At 50.7% G+C, this 15,768-nt stretch overlaps 7 protein-coding genes across 7 annotated transcripts; 4 read left to right on the plus strand and 3 right to left on the minus strand.

The window, feature by feature from the left end:
• Positions 1–196: 196 nt before the first annotated feature.
• On the plus strand, positions 197–2,084 carry LDX57_002876 (uncharacterized protein; the record flags this gene model as incomplete). Its single annotated transcript, XM_046084522.1, has 6 exons — positions 197–344; positions 399–455; positions 505–634; positions 687–885; positions 946–1,356; positions 1,407–2,084. 6 exons carry the CDS (start codon positions 197–199, stop codon positions 2,082–2,084), a joined length of 1,623 nt encoding a protein of 540 aa, XP_045940485.1.
• A 70-nt stretch (positions 2,085–2,154) lies between these two features.
• On the minus strand, positions 2,155–2,640 carry LDX57_002877 (GNAT family N-acetyltransferase; the record flags this gene model as incomplete). The annotated part of the gene is made up of 1 exon (XM_046084523.1): positions 2,155–2,640. The coding sequence occupies one exon, from the start codon at positions 2,638–2,640 to the stop codon at positions 2,155–2,157; it is 486 nt and encodes a 161-aa protein (XP_045940486.1).
• A 515-nt stretch (positions 2,641–3,155) lies between these two features.
• On the plus strand, positions 3,156–5,158 carry LDX57_002878 (pyridoxal phosphate-dependent decarboxylase family protein). Its single transcript, XM_046084524.1, has one exon. It carries the CDS (start codon positions 3,592–3,594, stop codon positions 5,083–5,085), a length of 1,494 nt encoding a protein of 497 aa, XP_045940487.1. The 5' UTR covers positions 3,156–3,591; the 3' UTR covers positions 5,086–5,158.
• Positions 5,159–5,348: 190 nt separating this feature from the next.
• aguA (alpha-glucuronidase) lies at positions 5,349–7,871 on the minus strand (the record flags this gene model as incomplete). The annotated part of the gene is made up of 1 exon (XM_046084525.1): positions 5,349–7,871. One exon carries the CDS (start codon positions 7,869–7,871, stop codon positions 5,349–5,351), a length of 2,523 nt encoding a protein of 840 aa, XP_045940488.1.
• Positions 7,872–8,606: 735 nt separating this feature from the next.
• LDX57_002880 (transcription factor domain-containing protein) lies at positions 8,607–11,308 on the plus strand. The gene is made up of 8 exons (XM_046084526.1): positions 8,607–8,691; positions 8,744–8,767; positions 8,822–8,937; positions 8,991–9,382; positions 9,429–9,724; positions 9,770–10,204; positions 10,256–10,491; positions 10,545–11,308. The coding sequence occupies exons 1-8, from the start codon at positions 8,647–8,649 to the stop codon at positions 10,972–10,974; spliced, it is 1,974 nt and encodes a 657-aa protein (XP_045940489.1). The 5' UTR covers positions 8,607–8,646; the 3' UTR covers positions 10,975–11,308.
• Positions 11,088–12,751, minus strand: erg4A (c-24(28) sterol reductase; the record flags this gene model as incomplete). The annotated part of the gene is made up of 5 exons (XM_046084527.1): positions 11,088–11,099; positions 11,152–11,369; positions 11,425–11,756; positions 11,812–12,642; positions 12,723–12,751. 5 exons carry the CDS (start codon positions 12,749–12,751, stop codon positions 11,088–11,090), a joined length of 1,422 nt encoding a protein of 473 aa, XP_045940490.1.
• A 1,464-nt stretch (positions 12,752–14,215) lies between these two features.
• LDX57_002882 (cyclase family protein) lies at positions 14,216–15,487 on the plus strand (the record flags this gene model as incomplete). Its single annotated transcript, XM_046084528.1, has 5 exons — positions 14,216–14,394; positions 14,444–14,552; positions 14,605–14,647; positions 14,713–14,811; positions 14,859–15,487. 5 exons carry the CDS (start codon positions 14,216–14,218, stop codon positions 15,485–15,487), a joined length of 1,059 nt encoding a protein of 352 aa, XP_045940491.1.
• Positions 15,488–15,768: the final 281 nt, after the last annotated feature.

A 15,768-nucleotide genomic window follows, 5' to 3' on the forward strand; every position in this document is an offset into this window, starting at 1 on the left:
CCAGTCCGGGGTAATATGGGGCTCTAGGCATCTTCTTATCATCGACTGCCAACACCATCGGCCGGACATCAATGCCATCTTCTATGTATTTAACCTGCTGGATGTGCAGTGTTCCGGACGATTCATCAGGACGCCTATCGTCTTTTCATTACATTTTGTCGTCGATTGACTTATCCGTGTTGAATTTCCATCCATCATGCCAGACGGCGATAAAGCCTCCGTCGGCCATGTGGAGGAGATTGAAGCGCTTGGAGGAGCCAAACAGAATCAAAAAGCCATGGGAACGGTGAAGTTGACAGAAGGAGCAATTGTCTACATTCCCACCCCAACGGCAGATCCACGCGGTCAATACCTGTGAATACGGCTCACCATCATTAACAAGACTGACCTGGTCTTAGATCCTTTGAATATGCCACGCTGGCAGAAGACTGTTGTTCTCATTGTGATATCAGTTTGTAAGCTCGAGATCTCCCAACTCTCGTAGACGTTATGCTAACAAGCTAGTCTCCACTCTTGGTCTCGCCCTTGTCTCCGGATTCGGTGGCCTACTCGGCTTTTATATACCTGAATATGAAGCGGTGGGAAAGGGGTACGACGATATTACACATTTGATGACTTATCCGACGCTGTTCATGTAAAGTCTTCTCGGCACGCAGAGAAGGCATAACGTGCTGACCGTAATGTAGGGGAATCGGCAACCTCATCGGAATGCCTCTTGCCATCGGAATTGGGCGTCGCATTGTTCTTCTCGGCTCTACCGTGGTTCTGGTGGTTGGTGCTGTTCTCTGCGCAACAGCGAAGAACTACGAATGGCATCTCGCCTCCCGAATGGTTGTTGGCCTGGCCGCTGGACAGAGCGAGGCCTTGGTTCCCATGATAACCCAGGTAAACCAACCCGACATAGTTGATCAGAGCAGTTACTCACCTTGTTCTGAGCATGTCTAGGAGATATACTTTCTCCATGAGCGCAGTAAAGCTCTCATGGGCCAACAAGCTATTCAAGTCAGTCTGACTTCAGTATGGGTACTTTTCGCCGGGCCTATTGCCGGGGCCGTAACTCCAGAATGGTGGTACGGGCTCGGAGCAGCTTTGGCAGGTCTACTTCTGATTGTTGCTTTTCTATTTCTTCCTGAAACTAAATACGACCGGTCGCTTGCTTCTTACCAGGAGGACACGTCCTCTGGCGATGACGCCCGAAAGAACTCTATGGGAAGTTTCCAGAAGACAGACTCCGATGGCGTCTGCACAGAGCGACCACCCTTGGACAACACCCGGTATGCACCGCGCACATTCAAATCCGACCTTCGCCTTTGGATTGGCAAACCAGAATGGAACAAAGTGTGGGAAGTGCTGAGAGTATGTGCTTATTTTTCCCAGCGCCGAAGATCTTCGCTAATGATGACTAGCAAACTTTTGAACTGCTTCTTTTCCCAAACGTCCTCTGGGCCCTTCTCCTAAATGGTCTCACAATCGGCGTGAATATTGCCATCGGAACCACGTACAGCACCATCGTATCAAGCCCGCCATATAACTGGCCTAACAGCAGCGCGAGCTACGTGAATTGTGGACAGATCGTGGTCGCAATTGCGGCGCTCCCTCTTCTAGGCCACGGGTCCGACTACTTGATCAAATATTTCGCTAGACGCAACGGCGGGATGCACGAGCCAGAAGTTCGAATCATTCCTCTGATTATCCCCATCGTTGTGGGTGTTTTTACATCCGCCCTCTACGGTGCGGCTGCCGCAAATCCATACCAGTACCACTGGTTCACCTATGTCTGGGGAGTTGCTGCGTACTATTTCTGCTTCGTCGGAGCAAATATCGTGGCCATTACCTACTTACTGGACAGTTATCCTGCCCGAGCAGGGCCTTTGCTGGTCATTATTTGCGCCTTCCGAGGCATCATCTCTTTTGGTACGAGTTATGGAACGGCACCGTTTGTTGAACTGCATGGGTACGACGGTACATTTGGAACGTTTGCCGCATTGACAGGATTTCTAGGGGCCCTGGGTATCCCGGTCTTTATTTGGGGCAAAAAGATCCGACAATTTACGGGACGCTTTGCGAAGGATAAATCTGACTGATTCTCATGCCCTGTCTGCACATAGCTCTCTTTGGATATTCACACCGCCCATAGGTATCTCACATAGCCACTCATGAATTTCCACCTATGTCTTTTCGAAAGAACACTCTCTCATACCCATCCTCCTCTCGCCGATCTATCTCAACGAACCCGAGTTTCGGATAAAGCGCCAGGTTTTCATACATCTTGATATTGGTGAACAGTGTCATCGCCTCATAGCCCCTTTCCTTTGCCAGATCCTCGGCGAAATTCATCAGTAGCCTCCCATACCCCTTGCCCTGTGTCTCGGGGTCAACGACAAGGTTATTAATGCTGACTGAGTTGGTGTCGCTGTCTGCGCGGAGAACGATGGAACCAACAATTGTATGGTCTTCGAGGCGTTCCAAGACGAATATTTCTCGTGTATTCAAAAGCTCGTAGTAATTTGCCGCCATAGGAGCAGGGGGCTTGCCGATTCGAGGGATGTATTTCGAGTACGCCGCGGTAACCATGGATTGGATGAATGGAACATGGTCCGGGGTGGCCTTGATAATGGACAGGCCATGTTCGGAGGACATACTGCCAAAATCTTGTAGATCTTGAATTTTTTTTCTCGTTTTCTTGCGGATAATGCGCCTTTTCCGATACAAGAACAGAGAATGGTGATATTTGAGGGATGAGTCACAGAGGCAGAAACTGTGTTTAGCATGGTAATCGTCGAATCCATCGCGCCGAAGTAGCGGCGGCGGACCCTTGTCAGTGTCCAGCTTATCTGTTTTCCTCTTAATAGTTAGTATACCAAGTCTCTAGCGCCTTAAGGGAGCGTATAATCTCAGCCACAGTGGCATAACTCGGCTGATGTCAGTTATAGGGTTATGCATACATTATTCTACTGCCTCAGGTGCCAAGGTATCAAGGTGTCAAGGCGCCCAGGTGTCGAAATGCATATGACCGATAGCCTCGGCTTTCTCCTTTCTCCCCCTTCCTCAACCCCATCCCCGAGACACAGGCCATCCGTTAATCGGAGCTGGAATCGAAACGAGCGGGATTTGATCTTGTAGGGAAACCAAGATCTTTCACCGGAGGTCTCTTCCATTCCGGTCTTATGACGTTATCCCGCCGACCATGGTTTTCCCGAAGCCGTTGTTTGCCTGATCGGGCAAGAGGTTATTCGACACGCAGAGCCTGGGTTTCGCTCGTCATTGGATACCACGAGTGGACATGGTGACTCTGGAGCTAGGCACAATCCCCGAAAACTGTCATTGATGATTTCTTCGCTGCGACTTGATTTCCGACGTATAAGAAGACATCCTTCCTTGGTTGTCCCGCGGAGATCACTCAGCCTGGCGTGCTCACGACCGCAGGTATCAATTCAGGATCTGGAGTAGTACTTAATCTCACTGCTGCGCTAGGTTTCCCTTTGTTATATTTTTTTGCAGTGTACATCTATACCTCTTGAGATAGGAACAGTCTCGGTGAAAGCTCGGGGATTTCCTCAATCCCGAATTGCCCGATAGGCAGCGACCATCATGGGTGAAATCAGCCCTGCTCAAGTTGATGGGATCTCGATCCATAGAATCCCCAAGCCTACAAGTCCTGTGCGCGATATTGAAAGCGAAGTGGAAGATCAATGGATTGGTCTGATGTGTATCTTACAAGGCCTGCGGCGTGTCACTACACCAGATCTTGACGAACCCATCATCAAAAAGTCCACTCAGCAAGATATCGCTGATATCAGAAGCCTCAGCACACCGGATATCCCTCGACCAATATCCACTGTTATTCAGGAGGCCCATGCTATCTTCGACCACCGGTCGCGAACCAACCATACCGGCTTCTTCTCCTTCACTCCGGCAAATGTCACGCCACTTACATGGCTTGGGGATGTCATTGTTTCCGCGTTCAATGCCCATTGCAGTGGCTCGCTTACGGCCGCTGGCCCTTGTGCCGTTGAAACAGAATTGATCAAATGGTTTTCATCTAGAATCCGCTTCTCATCCACAGCAGGCGGACTCTTTGTCTCCGGCGGATCAATCGCAAACATGATGGCTATGACAGCAGCTCGGGACCAGAAGCTAGAATGGCAGAATTATTCCAAGGGTGTGATCTACATCGCGCGTCAAGCGCATTATTCAGTCTTTAAAGCAGCTCGAATCCTGGGATTCCATAGCAACCAAGTCCGTACCGTGGACTCGGACAATTTCGGTCGCTTAAACTCCGACTGCCTCAAGCACCTCATCCAAAACGACAAGCGAAACGGTCTAATCCCCTTCCTCGTCATTGCTACATTCGGGTACACGGAAACCGGGTTAATCGATCCCCTTGCCACCATCTCCGAGATCGCCCAAAGGGAGTCTCTCTGGCTCCACATCGACGGAGCCTACGGCGCCTCGCTCTCCTTCTCGCTCAACAGGTCGAGTCTAGCCACGCAGCTCAGCACCGCAGACAGCGTATCCTGGGACGCGCATAAGCTTCTCTTCCAGACCTATGGGTGTGGCATGCTCCTCGTCCGAGACAAGTCGCATCTCGTCTCCAGCTTCCACGCTCAGTCTTCTTTCATGGATCATACATCTCGCGTCAAGGAAGACGAACCCGAGCTCTGGGATATGGGGGTGGAATTGACGCGTCCGTCTCGGGCCATGAGTTTGTGGTTCACATTGCGTGTTTTAGGAACTGAGAGGATTGGACAATTGATTGATCATGGAATGGACCTTGTGGGGTTGATTCAGCTGAAGCTGGAGGCAATGCATGGGTGGGAAATCATCACTCCAGCGTCGTTGGGGATTATCACATTCAGATATAATCCGACACAGCGTAAGGGACAGGATGAGAAGCTGGAGAAGATGAATAAGGATATCTCACGGATTTTGCTCGATACAAACACGGCGGCTGTCATGACAGTTAGGGTGAATGGTGTTTTAGCGTTACGGATTTGTTGTACGAATGTGCGATTGACGGAAGAGGATGTGCTAGAGTTGATGAGGAGTATGGGTGAAGTCGCAAGCAAGCTGAGTAGTGCATGAATTAGTTATATTGTTGAGATATAGATGATCACAAAGTTAGTCCTTAGAATGAACGAGCTGGTACGGATCCTCATGCCCACTTGCATTCAGCTTTATGGTATAACTTCGGGGTGGCTGGTCATTATGGCCTACATTCACCTTGCTGCATACATAAATATGCTCTTACAATTCGCGAATTGATTTATTTAGTCCAGCAATAATCTATACTCAAGGATCTTTACCAGGGGAATAGCCAGAAGCTGATAACCCGACAATATGGCAGACTAATCCACCACGCCCTCAGGGAGCAACACCACATAATCCAACGGCGCCGGCTCAACACCATCCGCTTGACCGACAATCTTCAACACGTCCCCCTTTTCGACCTTGACATCCCGGAAGGTGATCCGTATCGCCGAATGACCATCCAAATAGATCGACGGCGTGTGTCCCAGGGTATCCTCGGCGTCTCCTCGCCATTTCCCGACAACGCGCTTGTTCAAATACACCGTCCATTCAGATTGTCCACCATATAGATCATAGTAGTTGATCCCCAGATCATAAGTGCCAGATGGGAATTTCAACTTCGTCGAAGCGGTTCCCGTGGTGGAGTTGGTCGCCGTGACGATGGCGGTTGCATTTGAGGCGGTCTCGTACGGATGAACCGTGTATTTGGTGTATCCATTCAGAGTCATATCTTCGGCTTCCACACGCCATGGGTGATGGCGTACTCGACCCTCTTGGTCCTCGATGCCGGACAGGTTGTAGTAGAAGTTATTGATTGCATCGCGCCAGACGATCGAATGGCCCGCCTGGTAGATCAACCGATGACGCACCTCCTCGTATCGTTGCTTGTCAATGCGCCCCTTCAGCGCCTCCCATTTGGGAACAAAGGTCTGAGCGGTTTCGGCGCCATCGTAGTGTGCGTCGTAGAAATGCTGAATCACAGTTTTCCCAGAATGCAGACGATGCGAGTAGGGGACATGGTGGAACCAGAGGAGCAGATCATCGGGGGTCGTTTCTATCTCCTCGTACATTTCCGCAATTTCCTTCGGATATTGGCCCGCGTTTCGCGTTCCATTCTTCACGGTACGGTCCATGCCGATGGAGTGGCTGTTAGCACGTGTCCACTGTCCCCAGCCATTACCATCCTGTGAGCCGGGATTGGGCCCATAGTGGGTGTAGAGGATGTCGGTTAGGGTCTGAACGCCCAGGTTTCCACTATAGTTCTCGTATGCCGGCCATGAAGCCATTGACAATTCCGTGATCGTGTTCAGAACACGGCGATCTTGCCCAAATGTCAGACGCGTCCAGTCTTCTAGGATTTCGACGGAATCATCTGTAGGGCTCCATGCTAGACGACCGTAGGCATACAAATTGGACATGGCCAGATGGCTTCCTAGCCAGGTGTTGTTTGTGCCGACATTCACCACAGCAGCCCACCCTCCGAGCGGCCGCTTGAAGTGCTGTCCTGACACGATGTCTCGGACAGGAGATGGCTTCTGGTCCACGCGTAAGTCAAAGTCCAATATTTCTTTCCATAGCGGAGCAAGATAGACAAGATGACACTGTTGGCCGAGATACTCCTGCGTGACCTGTAGCTCGATAGCCATGTTGGTGTGGTACATATTGGCGAACAGCGGAGACACGGGCTCGCGCACTTGGAAATCAATGGGTCCATACTTTATCTGAAGAACGACATTGTCTTCAAACTTCCCGTCGAGCTCCTTGAAGAACTCGATTTGCGCGTTGGCTCTGTCATTAGTCCAACTGTCTTCCGTCAGGTGGTGATCATAAACGAAGGCACGGAACATGAGTATGCCACCATACGGCTGCAAAGTCCGCGCGAAGAGGTTGGCCCCTTCTGCTAACGTTCGATTGTATGTATCTGGACCGGGCTGACCCTCGGAGCTCGCCTTTACTACGTACCCGGCCAGGTCAGGGACATGCTCATACAAGCGATCGGTGATGTCTTGCCACCAGGAAATGACCTTCGGATCCAAGGGATCATATGTGCCCAGACCACCCAGCGTATCCGGAGAGGCGAAATTGAGCGAGACTCCGATTTGGATTCCGTACGGTCGGAAGACGTCGGCAATGCGCGTCAGCCCTTTCATGTTGGCTGGCGTGAGGAGTGTGGCGTTAGCGTTCACGTTGTTCACGACAATGGCATTAATTCGGATCGAAGCTAGAAGCCGAGCGTATTGTTTGACGCGATCCATGTTCTCAACTATTCGGCCTTCCGAAAAGAAGATAGATGGGCCAGCGTAGCCCCGTTCTATACTTCCGTCCATGTTATCCCACTGGTTCACCCATCGGATCGGAGCATGAGGACTAGTTGAGTAATCCACGTCGGAGAAGTTTCCTTGGCCGAGCAGCGAAATGTATTCGAAGGCACCGTATAATGCACCGCGCGCGTTCTGGCCGATAATTTGGACGCTGTCGCCCTGCGCTCTCAACCAGAAACCATCCTCCTCTAGTGTCGGAATGTCCGAGAGTTTGTTGCATGCTTTCCGGTATTCTTCAAGAGTAGCCACCACAAGTGAAGAGCGAGAATCGCATTTTGAACGCGCAATGGGGAGCTCTTTTCCAACTATATCATGCAGCCCCGTCTTCAATTCCTGGGCGGCAGTGAATACCGGGTTGGACTGGTTGTTGGTGAACGTCACGACGCGAGATGGCAGATTGCGTTGACATCGTTCGTCGCATCGAACGGGAGCATACCGCAGCCAGCCATCGAGGCCCTTCTCTGCAGCTACTGCCGCGAGAAGCAGAAGCCAAACGAGACGCAAAATCAATGGACGCATTGTGAACAGCCTGGTAGCGTGCTTTTCCAGTCCCGCATTTCCACACTTCAATGGCGGCGAGTTTTATAGTTTTCGAACATGACACCCCACGCTCTCGCCGTGGCATGACGTTACGGACCGACAGTCCATGCTAAATTTGCATTCAGCCTATACTCGCCATAGCTCTGGAGGGACGCGGGATGGCAGCGGATCTAAGTTGTCCGCTTCCTAACCCGTCCATCCTGAGGTCGAATAACAGCTGCTCTCAGGGCCAACTAGCGGCAGCACGGAAGCTTTATTTTGATATCCACCAGCCAACACAAGCAGCAAGGAGGCGCAATTCCACTCATTGTCACGCCTGTAGCCGACCGTGACGGCCGACGAAGACCATTTCGATCGACAACCTGAAGCCGAGACCAAGCAATTTAGCCGGATTGATTGCGGGGATCAACATTCGATGCGGGGATACCTTTGCACCTAAAACGCGCCAATCATATCTGCACTAGTCTCTGCAATTGTCGGCTACTGGCACTGTGAAAGAGAGGTAGGCTGGGGAGTTCATCCATGCCGTCCAATGCTGCATTCTTCCACTCTGTAGGCGCAGGTGGCACTTGGCCCGATTGGGCAGGTCGTGACGGGCGACCCGCTATTCCTAATAGGGCAAGGCTCGGACGGACATTCGCACTATTCCCAATCGAGCCGCGGCGCTCATCCGGCGTTTGCGTTACTTCGGCCAACTCTACCGTCCGTCATCATCTCCCTCGGTGTTTCGAGGCGTTCCAAGACTCTAGGATAAATGGCCGAAAGGACTCCGTCTCGGAACTCCTTTCGCCCCCGCGCTGTACGTGCACCTTTTCCAATGTCCCTGACTCCAGCGACCTGACCCTTACCAGTGTGACAACTGCCGCGTTCGAAAGGTTGGCCGATCATTCGCTATACACCGATTCAATGAGATGCTCACAGACGCAAAGATAAAATGCGACAAAGCCGCTCCATGTTCCAGCTGTGGCGCGTTGGGAATTCCCTGTAAAACCGCGGGGGTCTCCTCGGGTGTCTCTGATGCGCAACGCGCTGCGCCCAGCCAGTAGTAAGTCCAGGCTGCAAATGCTCCTAGTATCGGTTACTAAAGTGTGATGACAGCGAGAATAAGATTGATGCAATCCAAGAGCAGCTACTCGTGATTCAGCAAGCTCTTCGTGATGTCAATCAGTCCGCATCTCCTGCCCCGACCCACCCGGTACCTCGCCCTGTACCATCTACCGACCCTGTGCCTCCATTTGAAGGCCAGTCCTCCTTTCATCATGAATCTATCCTTGCAAAGGACGCTGCATTTTCTGCGGTAGCTGGTGCGCAGGGGAGGAGGCTTGATGATCATGTTTCGGCCGCTCTCTCATCCCTAACTCACAGCCTTGATCGAAATACGGCCGTCTCGCAAGACGATGCATCGCGGGACAATGCGTCGGCATCTTCATTATCTAAAGAGGAACTGCTGCCGGTTGACCTTGCTGTATCGGTGGTCAAGGCTGTTAAAGGTATATATGTCTCTTCTTTCTGTCTTGATCTCGTTGACACATGCAGCTCAACCTCCTTTTTTCCTGGTCAGCCACTCCTGGAGAGATCTACTTCAAATTGAGATGCTGTGCCAATCACTCTACTTTCCCCTTCAGCCCGTTCCTGCAGGCTCCGTAACTCTTTTTCATGGCCTCTTCTTCTATATCATCCGCGATTATCTGCATCAAGGACACCCAGACCTCGCCCACTACAATCTCGCCGCGAGTGTTGAATTTTGCGAGCGCCACTTCTTCGATGGCCTCAACAGTTATGAAATGATGACTGCACCTACTTTGGAAAAGGTTCAGGCTTTGCTGATCGGGGTATGGCTCTGCCAATACAATCACGATTGATGCTAACCGCCGCAGATAATCAAAGCACAAGAAGAATTTGATATTCAACGCTGTTGGACCTACCTATCGCTCGCCTTCAACATGTGCCAGACCTTGGGTTTTCATAGGAGTTCGACGTTGAAAGACGACGATTCCCCCGCTGCAGAGGCAAAACGACACGTCTTTTGGTCGTTATACACAATCGATAAAAACATTTCGCTCAACATTGGCTTCACTTCGCATTTTCAGGACCACGATATCGACGCCGATCTCTTCAAGCCATCAAATAAGCCCACTCAGCACCCGTGGGACTTGATGGCCATTGTAACCGTGGAGTTTGCCGCAATTCAAGGACGCGTCTTTGATCAACTTTATTCGGTGGGAGCAATCAACGAGACAGACGAAAAGCGCGCACGCGCTGTACAGCAGTTATCACTCGATTTGATCGCCGTTCGCGACAGGCTCGTTGCAGTACGTCCCTTTTCTCCATTCCGCGTTGTCGCGTACTCACCACCACAATAGATTGATGTCAGTTCTGGATTATATGCCGATTCCTTGCACGGAATGGCAGCCTGTGCCGACTTCATTGCCTACTCAGTAATGACGGTGATCTACCGAGCCCAGTCACGGCCCACCGACGCCATGGCTGTATCGTCCCAATGCTACGAAGCCGCCAGGCTAGCTCTGGATAGCCACCTGAAATGTTTCGGCTTTTTCCGTGGCCGTCAGACGCACAAACAACTGGAATACGTCAATTGGTTCGTCGCCATGACTCCATTATTTCAATCATTAATAATTGACTGCTCGCCAGGATCCTCCTCTACCCCTCCTTCGCCCCATTTGTCATTGTCTTCACTCATGCCATCGCCACGTCCAGCTCAACCGATCTCTCTCTTCTACAAGACACTGTCAAATCCTTAGACCTAATCAAAGGTCTTTCCCGAGGCTCGATGCATTTATTCGCTATCTGCGAGGCGTTCGCAAAGACCGCACAAGTCCTCGTCGACGCACGCCAAACCGTGACGGGACTTGAACATCATCAAGACGGGTCCTTGTTTATTCCAGCTACAACCGACGGCCCCGGAAACATCGCGCTACCGGATTTCCCTTGGCCTGAGAACACATTCGACTCATCTATGAACCAGGAGGATATTTCTCTATTCTTGAACGATTTTATCGGTACAGGGCGATCCGTGATGGAAATGTTAAACTCGAATTCTTTGAATGATTCTTTTCGGTGATACAGGTTTACATGGCTAGAGATTTCCGCTCTTGTTCCTCCACGGTTGAATCCATTGCATGCAACCTTCTTTCGCTAGAGACTAGCTTCCACTTAAATCGCCGGTCGACTAACTTAAATGACATACTGTATTTTATTGTCAGTTGTGCACACCTTCGAAAAAAAGACAACAACCTACCGGGATAAACAGATACGGCACGCGACGCTCATACTCCATCCAAGCCTCTCCGTATCTCTCGCGACATCGCTGAATGTCACGCGTAGCGCGGTGGATAATCATCACCGTGAAGAAAACGGGATAAAACCATGGGAACGGCGAGTTGAAACCAGTGATCAGGCCCCACGACATCGCGAAGAACCAGTCACAGGTATAGTGCACTTTACGAGCCATGCCATCTAGAAAACACGTTAGCCAATACCGAGAAGACTTTCATGTCGGAATTTCACGTACACCATCCACTGCACAAGATTGAATCACCGGTCTCGGTCCGGATTGTTTCAGGGTTCTTGACAAATTTCCACGGCAGCTGCGGGAACGTCTTTCGGTCCACCGAAACGCCGCGCTCCTGGGCCCTGAAATAGTTCTTCTGGCTGTTGCACGTATCCCAGACCCAGTACATGAAGAGATACATCACAACCAGAGCGCCCAGCGCAACCGGCGACCATTGGTAGGTTGACGGGTGGTGAGACGCCAGGTACAACGTGCAATGGCAGTAACTCATGGGAACGCCGGCCAAGTTCCAGAAGATCAACATGAATCCCCATTTTTCGTAGTACATATCCCTGTCCGAGACTCATCAATACCGATGTCATAAAGCCTTTGCGGGAAACAACATACCAGCTAGTGATGATCAACTCCTCGCCCTTGGCACACGCATTGGCATACAAGAAATGAGCCATCAGCAAGAATCCAATCTCCCCGGACACGTACCCCAGCTCTTCCCATTGCTTGAGTGCCGTCCCCAGCGACAGCAAGAAGAGAATATACCAAGGGATGCGAACCTCGAAGAACATCTTCATATCGAGCCACCGGAAGAGCCTCGGGTTCAGCTCCGCGCCCATAAAGAAATCATACACGTGAGACCCGGTCATGCGGTGGTCTGCACCTCTCGCCAACGCAGAGAAATACGCCACAAACGAGACAATAAATCCCGAACAAATGGCCACCGACATGAGCGGACCGAACTCATCGATCAGAGTATCCAGCCTGAAGAGCCCGCTAAAATGCAAACCCAACGAGGCCAAGATCGTGACATACCAAGACGACACGGCGGAGCAGTAATAGTCCAGTTGTTGTCCATTCAGATGGGGGAGACGCTTGCCCTTCCCATAGACACCAGGGAGGCACACGTATCCGATACCTTCAAGGATGAGGAACGTCCAATAGATGATCCATGCTTTGCGATGAGGGAAGGCGTGCGTATAGGCGAGATCGAACAGGCGGGTCAGGAAGTCCGGGATTGTTTCTCCCTCTTGCGGCATCGGTGCCTTGCCATCGTAGAACGTTGTCCCGATGTACATGTAGTACATGAGCAAGGGGAATCCGACCATGAGGGCGCTCACACCGAAGGCGCCCCCGAATTCAAACTCGGGTTCATCTTCGGTTTTGGGGGACGCTTCGTTGGACACTCCGTTGGGCTTGGATGACCGATTGCGAGGCATCGTTTCACTAGACCAGTGATATCATTGTTAGTTTCGTCGCAACAATTGAACAATGAACGGAGAATGAAGAGATATCTTGAATGTCACCTTTTCGTCGCCGAACTCTGACCCGACATGATGGCTAATCAAATCTTAGAGTATGCAGTTCTGTCGACAGGATGCACACATAGCACTTTAATAGATGATGATGGATCTTTCCATCTCGGTCACCGCCGCGGCCTCCGCGGTCTCCGCGGTGGAAGTGGGTCCGTTGAGCCCGCAGCCCACCTGCATACATTGGAAATCAAGATCGAAGTAAGGGGCTCTCATACGCGCATTCCAAGGGGTAAATGCTTGTTCGGTGCTCCGAGGAGATCACCTACTCTAGTGGCTTCCTCCAGCCTCCTGTGAAACCGTCTCGCTTATTTCGCAGGTACTACTCGTGGGTCGATCTGGCTGAGAAACTCGGGTCAAGCCACCCGAAGAGTTCGGCTACGCTCACGACTGCCATGGAATACTGCAATTTTCTTTGATGCTTCATAGCCTGGTCAACCAGTTGCATCAGCTTCCACAATCTTGCGATGAAAGAAATGGAGTTTCATATTGTTAGATTTGACTTTTTTGCGCAGAAAATGAACATCTTCGCATGCGCTCATTCAATTCATTCCACTCCCATGATAACTAAGCACTTGAAAAGTGTTGCGATATATATTCTTACGGCCTAATTTCAGACAACTCTGCCTGCTCAAACGTGGCATCCACGGGGCTCATAATGATGACATAGCAATTCATAATCTCTATCAAATTAATGTATACATTGTTTTGTGGACTAGTTACTGGCCCTTTCTTCTGTTGTTAAGCAGTCATTATATATTTTAGAATGACGTTGATTATAGAAATGCAGAACAACGCAGTTACACCGCCCGGTCCTCAGATCCAATGAGGACATTGATGATATGCATTGCTACGCTTTAAATTGCATCGAATAGACGAATATTTTCCTGGGGAAAGGGGGAAGACAAACAGGGAGGCCCCCTTGCATGACTGGGACGACCTTGCCGACAGGCCGCGGCAGCTCGGCAACGCAGACTATTCCGTTCTAGTCAGGGTGATAAGGGCCTGCAGAGCTTTTGCGACATTCACAGTGAAGCCAATTTTTTCCAGGCTGGCTGCGGACGATATACTTGAATATAGCCCTGATGGTATACATCGTCAACAAATATTGTGTAGAAAAAGGTGATAGCTATGGTATGGGACGGCCAGTGAAGTAGGGCGGGAGTTTCCACATTTTGAATCGCGCTAATGCAATCCAGACCAGTATAATTCGGTCTTTGAAGAATTGTGACGAAATGTACCAACAAGCTAACTGTAATAGGAGCTATATATTGTGACAACGAGCAAATCACCACCACAAGATCATCCAAGCGCAGTGGATCCCACGAAAGCGGGGAGATGATTAGATATCCTGGTGGACTGGAAGATTCCGTACCACAAAGAAAAAGAATGAGGGGCTGAAGCTTGCTCCTTTGAATATTTAACCACTTCCAACATCAAGGGTCTTGTCGCTTTGATAGAGTCAACCGACCGTCAACCAACCCACCATGACCCTGCCTGATTTCGACAACCTGCCGCCCGTCTCTGGAAAGCCGCAGGGCTGTGCCTGGGGTGTCTTTGACAAAGACGGCCAGAAAGACCAGTATGGGACGTTGAACCTGCTCACCCCAGAGGTGGTCCAGGCTGCCTCGGCGGAGATCAAACGGGGTGTATCTGTGTCTTTGAAGTACGCGCCCACCCAAAAGAATGAGAGATGGCACTAATTCTGGTTGTAGCTGGCCCATCGGGAGTTTGAAAATGCAGGGGTTTTTCCGGAAAGCACTTGACCACCAAGTATTGACGCACAAGACAGAAACGGGAGAAGTTTTCGCTTATGACGATGAGGTAAGTGCTTCCAGGGGAATTTTGACAAATATGATGCTAATCATCTAGGAAGGTGGCATTCAATACCCAGGCTAGCAGTCAATGGGATAGTCTGTGTATGCATATTCCTCCCCGGTCAAGCATGGTAGGTAGCACAGCATTCCTAACGCATATGGCATAGGCCACGTCCGACTACTCCCCTCTGGAGAAGTGTACAACGGTACTCAACCATCGATCGAGGGTCTTCAACGTGGTGATTCCGAGCTCCCAACACTAGACCGTAAGTCTTTTCCCCCGGCACACAACCATGAAAGCTAACGAGGATAGACTGGCACGAACGAGGCTGCATAGTCGGCCGAGGCGTCCTCATCGACTTTAAAAGCTACGCCGACGCCAAAGGAATCGAATTCTCCCCTTTCTCGTCGTTTCAGCTCAGCATAGCAGACATTGAAGCCGTGGCCGCCTACCAAGGCACAACCTTTCAAACCGGCGATATTCTGCTCGTCCGATTCGGATTCACGGAGGCATTGAGCGGCAAGACAGGCGGCGAGCAAGGAGCTGCACTTTCGACAGGACATTTCTGCGGACTGGAAAGCAGCGAAGAGATGGCCAAATGGCTCTGGAATCAACACTTTGCCGCTGTTGCGAGTGACAATATAGCGGTGGAGGTGCTTCCGCCTATTATCAATGGGGAGGAGAGGCCGGTGTGTGAGCTCGGTGAGTACAACCCAATCAATTCTATAGAAAGGAACAAAGAGACCCTCAAGCTGACCATACTAGTGCTCCATAAGTGGTGCTTGGGTATGTTTGGGATGCCGCTGGGCGAGCTCTGGGATTTGAAGGCTCTAGCGGAGGAGTGTCGCAAAGCACAGCGATACTCGTTCTTCATCACCTCGTCACCCTCGAACCACCCTGGTGCTGTTGGCAGTCCGCCGAATGCGATCGCCATTTTGTAGTTTCCTACCCTAAGGTGTAGAAATAAATCCTTTGTGATAGGTGATTGGGGCCTTTGGCGGGTCAATGACATTATCAATGGAGATTTCTCAGTGTGGGTATATTGAGTCCGGCATGAGTGTAGAGAATTTCCCTCAGAGCCACATTGAACTTTATCGCATTGAGTTTGAGATGTTAATAAAGATTAATCAACATACCCGAATGACACATGTCAGTGTAGTGGAGTGTATTTGTGGCAAACTTTTGGGGAGTGCCGAGGTGGAGGTTCATTTCTATCTTACTC

The sequence above is a fragment of the Aspergillus melleus genome (genome assembly GCF_016097325.1).
Source record: "Aspergillus melleus strain CBS 546.65 chromosome Unknown contig2, whole genome shotgun sequence".
Classification (NCBI taxonomy): domain Eukaryota; kingdom Fungi; phylum Ascomycota; class Eurotiomycetes; order Eurotiales; family Aspergillaceae; genus Aspergillus; species Aspergillus melleus.